General features: G+C 42.2%; 1 protein-coding gene across 12 annotated transcripts in view; it reads right to left on the bottom strand.

Moving 5' to 3' along the window:
* Positions 1-1,390: 1,390 nt before the first annotated feature.
* The window catches only part of Nlgn4x (neuroligin 4 X-linked), a 350,731-nt gene continuing 344,370 nt past the window's right edge, over positions 1,391-7,751 (bottom strand). For all 12 annotated transcript variants that reach the window (XM_033760136.1, XM_033760134.1, XM_033760129.1 and 9 more), the window contains one exon: positions 1,391-2,543. In XM_033760136.1, the coding sequence (XP_033616027.1) occupies positions 1,694-2,543 (850 nt within the window). In that variant the 3' untranslated portion in view covers positions 1,391-1,693. The remainder of the gene's footprint in view (positions 2,544-7,751) is intronic.

Genomic DNA, 7,751 nt, shown 5'->3' on the forward strand with positions numbered 1-7,751 from the left:
ATCCCTTAGAGGAAAAATAACGATAGTAGTAGTGGAAGAAAAGGAGCCATGACAAGGGACCAATCTGAAGGTGGCAAATTCAAAGTGGGTGAATAATTTCTATTGATTTCCTTGACAGTGCAGCTCTCTGAATTACCCAGAGGACCCATTCAAAGAATTCCTCATACGGTGTCATTTGGGGATTTTTTTTTTTCCTTCTTTTCTGGGCTGTTCATTAATGGTGATTGCTACACAAATGTGCAAAAAGTGCTGTTTTTCAGACAAGCATATGTTTTATCCCATAAATGATAGGGAGATTTTTTGGAGGTGTGTGTGGGGGGCTTGGTTGCTTGTAAATAAGAGACACACTGCTTAAACAAAAAGCAAAGCTCCCTAGAGCTGATTATTTACGCTAAGCAGGTAGCCCCAAAGCCACAGCCCCTGCAGCTGTAGTGAAACACAAAGCCGTATTGACTAGGGGAGGCACAATCCTTCCAAAGACAAGCTTTCTCTCCCTTTTGGCAACATCCTAGGATGGGAAGGAACTCTTGCTAAATATATTCAAAGGGTCAGGATTACAGAATGAGACTTGTATTACGGTGTGTTTGGGTTTTTTTGTTCTCTCTCTCTCTCTCTCTCTCCCTCTCCTGTCTCCTCGCTGGCTGTCTGTATGTGTCCCTGAATTCGACATATGCCTCGATATCCTCAACTCGGGGAAACAACGTTGCGTGGGGAATTTGAGGAAGGTTGACTATACCAGAAAATAAGTTTTGAGAGGAAGAAAAAAAGATAATAAACATAACAGTCTCCCTAAGAATGTTCTGTCTCATGCATTTTGCAAAACTGGAAAAGGGGGCTCAGCCTACATGGACGGTCAGGGTTTCTCTTTCATGACACCACATCCTCTCACACATGAACTAAAAAAATCCCATTTCCTTTTTTTTTCTTCTTTAAACCACAAATTATGAAGAACCAGAGCTTTGTTTTTTGTGGGTTTGCTTGTTGTTGCTGGGGAGGAAACAAGTGGTGATATGACCAATGTATGTGTGTGTGTATGTGTATATACATATACATATATATATAAGTTCAAACTCACAGCTATATACAATTTCATTTTTTTTATTTTTACAAAGTTTCTTAAATATAGTTCAGGCTGGCAAAACAGCTCTTTGCACAGAATCTTATTGGTTTTGTTTTTCTGCATAGTCAAGTCTTTTATTTTAATAATAAAATTCTACATTTTTCCTTACAACTCTTTAGGTATGCTGGGTAAAAAAAAAATAATAATAAAAGAACGCACAGATACTCTCTTTGCTTACTTTGAGCCATCCATGGTATGGCACGTAGAGAACTCTTTTTTTTTTTTTTCCAATTGTAATCCTTTTTAAATTAAAAAAAAGTCGGAGGGCGGGTGGGCGGGCAGAGGGAGAGGAAGCTGTGGATGAGAGAGGTCTCGGGGGATGGGTGAGAAACTTTAAAGCAGCGTGGGTCGGAGAACTGTCGGCTCTTCACATTTCGTAGGGTGCAAAGACGTGGGTCTACCAGGCCAGGGAAATGTCGTCGAGGGCGGCCGGAAGAAGAGGGCTCCCGGTGTGGAGTGCCCAGGGTCTCCCAGTGTGGAGTGCCCAGGGTCTCCCAGTGCGGTGTGCACACGTTGTCTTTCCGAGTCTCTCGACGTCCGCTGCGAGAGGGAGGGGAGGCGGGCGGAGGAGAGCTATACTCGGGTGGTGGAGTGTCCGTGCGGTAAATTCGTACTGTTCTGCCCCCCACTGAAGGTGTTGAACGTGTGCAGCGGCTGCATGGCCGGCAGCGCATTGGGGATCATGGTGATGGTGTTCGGCGTCATCAATGGGATGTCGTCGGGCGAGCGGCGCAGCGTGAGCGTGTAGTCGGGGGGACAGGTGAGCCTCAGGGTGTCGTGGGCCTGCAGGGATTCACACTCGTGGTCGTGCTCCAACTGCTTCATCTGCAGGGACAGGATCTCCTCGTTCTGGATGTGCGCGATGTCGTTGGTGGTGTTCCTCTGCGGGCTGGGGCGCCGGTGCGTTTCGTGGCGCCTCTTGTCCTTCTTGTAGTAAAGGGCGGCGAAGGCCAGGATGTTGAGGAACAGCAGCGAGGCGCCCACGGCGATGGTGACGCTCAGCTCCGTGGAGTAATCGCGCTTGGTCTCGATGAGTACCGTGGTGTCCTCGGGCCCGGGTTTCTGCGCGTCCTTGGCCTGTTTCGGGCTGTTGGCGGGGGTGATGGCCGGGCGCTTGGTGGTCGGCCAGATCTTGGCCGGAGAGCGGCGGGTGCCGTAGGGGAAAGAGGTCATGTCGGGCGGGGGCACCTTGGTGGTGGTGGACACGTACTGGAAGATCTCGTTCAGGTTGTGCAGGTGGGGGACCAGCTCCAGCCAGAAAGCCACTTTGGTGGCGCGGTAGTGATCCCGCACTCGGGGTTTCAGGCCGATGTGCAGGTACAGCTGGTCCTTGGGATTGTACTTGGACCAGGCCACCTCCTCGAAGCGGTTGGGCTTGGTGTGGATGAACTTGGTGTCCTGTGGGACGGGCTGGTTTGGGTCCCTAGGAGTGGGTGACAAGAGAGAGGAATGAGAGAAACTCAGGTCTGCGCTTTCCTGTGGGTGGGGAAGACTCTAAATGCCAAGATAATTTGGATGCAGCTTGCGGCAGTTTTGTGAATGAAAAGGATGTATCCAAGCAGATACAGCCTGCTTTCATGCAATGCACTTCTATCATTTGATACTTTTTCCACACTCTTACGAGACACTTCTCAGAAGTACAAACGACCCATCGATCCGTGAAAACGTATCCAACATCTCTGGCCATTGCAGAAATGCAAATTATCCCAAGGCTGAAAAGATTCCATCTAATTCCAGAAAGAATGGTCATCTCAAAAACAGTAAATAACGTCCTGGGTGTGCTGCTGCACCCCTGTTATCCTAGCACTCAGGAGGCTAAGGCAGGAGGATCACCATGAATTCAAACCCAGCCTGGGCTGGAGATTTAGCTCAGTGTCACTGCCACCTGCCTGAAAAGCACAAGGTCCTGAGTTTGATCCCCAGTATGAAAAACAAACAAAACAAAACAAATAAACAACAAAACAAAGACACAAAACAAACCTCAAAGCTGGACTGGGCTATGTCGTGAGCTCAAGTCCAGCCTGAATGACATTGTTAGACCCTGTCTCAGAAAATAAATGGAGAGAAAAGAGAAATCAAATAATAACAAAAGCCATGGAGTCTTTGGGGAGAAAGCAACCCTGACACACTCTTGGTAGTAATGGAAAGTAGTCCAAGCACTTTCAATACCGAGATAGATATTCCTAAAATAACTAAATATAGAAATCCCATTCTGACAAGATGTTCCTCTTCTGGGTATGTTCCCAAGAGAATTAAGGGTATCGTATCACAGCGATTCATGCATAATTATGCTCACAGCAGCACAATTCATAATACTAAACTATTTGAAGCAGCCTATGTGTTCATGTTCATTAACAGATGAACAGATTGAACAATGTGGTATTTATACAACTTGGACTACTACTCTGCCACAAAAAGATAAACCTGAGTCATTTGTAGAAAAGTGGAGGCATTTTGAGACCACAATACTGAGTGAGTAAGTCAGACACATACGATGAAATCATACATAGTTTCTATAACAGAGGAATGGTTTTTAAAATGTGGTATTTATACAATGTGGAGTACTATTCTGCCATAAAAAAGATTAATTTGAGTCACTTGTAGCAAAATGGAGGCATTTTGAGAATACAACACTGAATGAGATAAGTCAGACAAATAAGCCTAAGTATAACATAGTTTCTGTTCTATGAGAAACGCAGGACATGAATAAAGAATGGCATAAAATAGAGATAATAGTAAGAAATGGGGACATAAGTCTTTTAGAAATGGGAACAGAAGGAAGAGAGGAAGGGGGGAGGCAGAAGGAAGTAGCATGAAGACATGCTGTGTACATGAAACAACTCCCTTGAAAAGTGTAAATTTTATGCATCGTCAGCATGTATTCATAAAAATAAAAATTTTGAGGAAGACGTCTTCAAAAAACAGCAAATCTTAAGCCTAGCATGATGGCATCTTCATTACATTTTCCCTGTGTTTTGCATTCACCAGTGCATGTTCAAGAATGATAAAGGAAAACTACATGCTTCTAGGAATATTTTCAGGATTTCATATCCTTTGGAAATATACTTCGTTCTTTCACTAGAAGTGAAAGAAAAGAAAGGAAGAAGGAAAGAAGGAAATAAAAAGATGGATAGATGACAGGTCACAGAGAGATAAAAATAGGAAGGAAGATAAGCTTTACAATGACAAATTATAAATACATGCATGAGTCTTTTGATCCTTATTTCAAAGGGTACTAAGCACATATTCAGACATATTTTAAAGGCTGAGTGAGAAAAAAAAGTCAAGCAACATTCCATGAAATATAAGAAGTCTGGTACAATGGCACTTTTAGATATGGTGATGTTTTTGTCCTGTCCGCACTACAAAAAATCACCACGCACGGAAGTGTGCATTAGTCTGGGTCCTAAGTGTGCTTGACACCTATGAGACAAAGAAATTATCTCATTAATTGGCTCGCAGTAGCAAAGGCAGGCTGAAGGAGAATCAGCAAGTTTTACAGATAACCCACAAAACTGAGCAACTCTGGGCAGATGGCTATTCTCATGTCTTCTGTTCATTGTGACAGTGAGTTTAGCTGTAAAACAGCTCGTCATATAGGTTATAAGGATTTTGAGATGATGTGTGACCCAGGAAAGAGCGTGACCCCCGAGACACTGACATGCTGAATTAAATATCTTGGGAGTCACAAAGCCCTCCACGGTTCCGAGTGCATTATCACCCAAATTCAAAGTCGACCTTCCTTAGCAGGGAGGTCTGGGAAATTCCTATTTCATTCCACAGTTGAAGGCCAGGAGGCAGAATGGACTCATGGAAGATTTGCCATTTAACATGCAATGCACAGATTCAGTCACACCATTTGGTTTTCCATGCTGTGAAAATAATCAATCTCATCCATCCATCAATCAATCTTTCAACAATCAATTTTTTGAATTTCTGTGCTCTCCTCCCCCACCACCACCCTGTACTTGGGATTGAGCCCAGGACCTTCATGTTGAGCTACCTACATAGTCCTTTTTATTTTATTTTTAGTATTAACTTTTTTAAAATTTTGAGACGAGATTTCACTAAATTACTCAGTTGCTCAGCCTGCTAAGGAACTTCCAATCCTTCAGCCTTTCAGGGTACTTAGATTCCAGATATAGATGCCAGCACATGCAGCTTTCCAGGTCTCTAGATTGTACTATGAAAGCTTGAGTAAGTTCTTCAGCCTCAGTAGGATTTACTTTACCGATGTGATTTGCCACTAAGAATATCAGGCTTGGGGGATAGAGAAGAACCTCAAAAAAGAAAACAACAACAAAAAACACCCAAGTAAAACACGTGGGGAGCAGTAAAAAGGCAAGAAAGAAATAGTAACTACCATCTTTAGATACATACATTAAAACAGTGCTAAGGAAGGAAGCCTGTGGGGTCATGATGTGTTTGTTGGCCAGTATATATATGTGGCTTTCAACATATGCGCTCCGTGTATGCAAGTATCTTGCCTATGATACATTGCACTCGAGTGCAGTGTAAGCCATTGTCTCTCTTGAAGGTTACAAAGCCCTTGATTTATGATGCAGTTGTGAACTGGTGAACATATCCTCATCTGAAAATATCTTAATAGCCAGCATCCTGGGAATACTGATCACAAACTGGCAGCCCGGGAGGGGGAGCAATGTGAAAATTCAAAAGCTGCTATGGCACGCATATTGGTTTTGTAGAACTATTCAATTAAAAGGTAGTACGTAGGACCATTCAGGATGAATCAAACCAGTATATGTGACAACCATCTGTAAATTGCAGGGTGTATAATATACGCGAGTATTCTGGGTGTTCTATTCCTTGTAGCATGTTATTCAACACCTGTATACCTTACATGGAATATATAGAAACAGACTGCATACTGTCTTTTCAGTCCAACAGTATATGTAGTAAGCTGGGCATGGTGGCTTAGGCCTGTAATCCTAGCACTCGGGAGGCTGAGGCAGGAAGATCGCTGTGAGTTTGAGACCAGCCTGGCCTACCTAGTGAGTGCCAGATCAGTCTCAACTACATAGTGAGACCCTGTCTCAAAAAACAAAAACAAAAACAAAAAAACCAACCCCCCCAAAAAAACCAAAAAACAATATATGTAGTGTCTATATTTCATGCTGTGTATAGTGTTTACAACTGCCTTGCCTTCTCTATATACTTCTTGCATTCTATTTACTGTATAAAGGTAATTTTTCTATATATAAACCTATATATGTTACAAAACCTTATACAGACAATTAAAGTTTACCTACATGGTTAAACTATGTACACGCTAATTAATGTGATTTTGCCTTCACTAATAAAATGAACACACACACATATACATATATATGAAATGTTATAGGTCTTCATATCATGAGTTTTCTTATTTAGTTACAAACATTAACATATTTAAATTCAGTTGATTATGTACAGGTACAAATTGCATAGGGTGAATATGATGCTTGTATCTCTCTAAAATGTACCAATAAAAGTTAAAAATACTAAAGTAAGATATTTGATTGTTACTTACCACTTTGGTATGTGTACACGGTTTTTGAAAATGAACGATTGAATACAATACCTCTTTTATCTTTCATCTATTTGCTGGTGTATATTTTAATTTTTTTCTTTCTTTAAGTGAAATATGGCTTGTCAAAAATTTTAAATCTGTCTTTATTGTTTTAAAAGGAAATGGAGGGAGGGGAGGGAGGAAAGGGGGATGAAAGAAGAATTGAGAAAAAAGGAGAAAGATCTTTTGCATATTGGAAAGGGAACAAGAGAGGGTGGAAAACAGGACGGAGGAAAACGGAAGGAGTTGAAGGAGTTAATGTGCGTCGTGTGCACGTACCAAGTTCCCATGACGACTGTAATTATTAGGTACTGCAAACATGCCCTTGTGACCAATGTCCAAAAAGAAAGAGGGAAAGGATTCCCATTATCCATCTCCATGGGTCTAATTCTGGCAGTCGGGACAATCTCATGGAGAACTCTCATTAATCACTGGGAACCCAGATGAGAACAGAATATTCTGGTCGTGTTGGCTGATAGGTGATGTTTGAAGGAATGCCGTGTATATTTCGGAGGTAAAGAAACACCTTTATTCTGTCCTCCAAGAAAAGAGTGCTGGGATTGGAGCACACAGAAAAAGTCAGCTTTAGCCCGATGCAGTTTATTATTCAAGTTCTTGGAGATGCACAGCGAGACTTCTTAAACCAAGATAACCTCTCAGAGATTTTGAAACCCCTCACTGTCCTCCTTGCCAAACACTCCAATGACAGGAGGATCTGTATGTGGGCTTTTGCTGTTTATATTTGAGACTATATTTCAGTGTACAAAGTGTTATAGTTCCCCTGTGCAGAATGAAGGATTATGATGAGGAACAGAGGAAAGAAATACACACAACCTTGTCTTCCCCGCAAAGAGGCTCAAGACATAGCTTCCCCTGTATTTTACAACACTCCACGTGCTCTCCCACCCGCTCTCTTTTATGTAAGATATGATCTTGACAGCAAGGTCAAATGCATTTCTAAGACTTGTGGTTCAATTCATTTGTTACAGATACATATTCTGATTTCTGTAAAAAATATTAGTGAGCCTGGCTATCAGATGCCTTGTGCAATAAAAAAAAAAA

The sequence above is a fragment of the Fukomys damarensis genome, unplaced genomic scaffold (assembly GCF_012274545.1).
Source record: "Fukomys damarensis isolate Sample0158 unplaced genomic scaffold, DMR_v1.0_HiC HiC_scaffold_39, whole genome shotgun sequence".
NCBI lineage: Eukaryota > Metazoa > Chordata > Mammalia > Rodentia > Bathyergidae > Fukomys > Fukomys damarensis.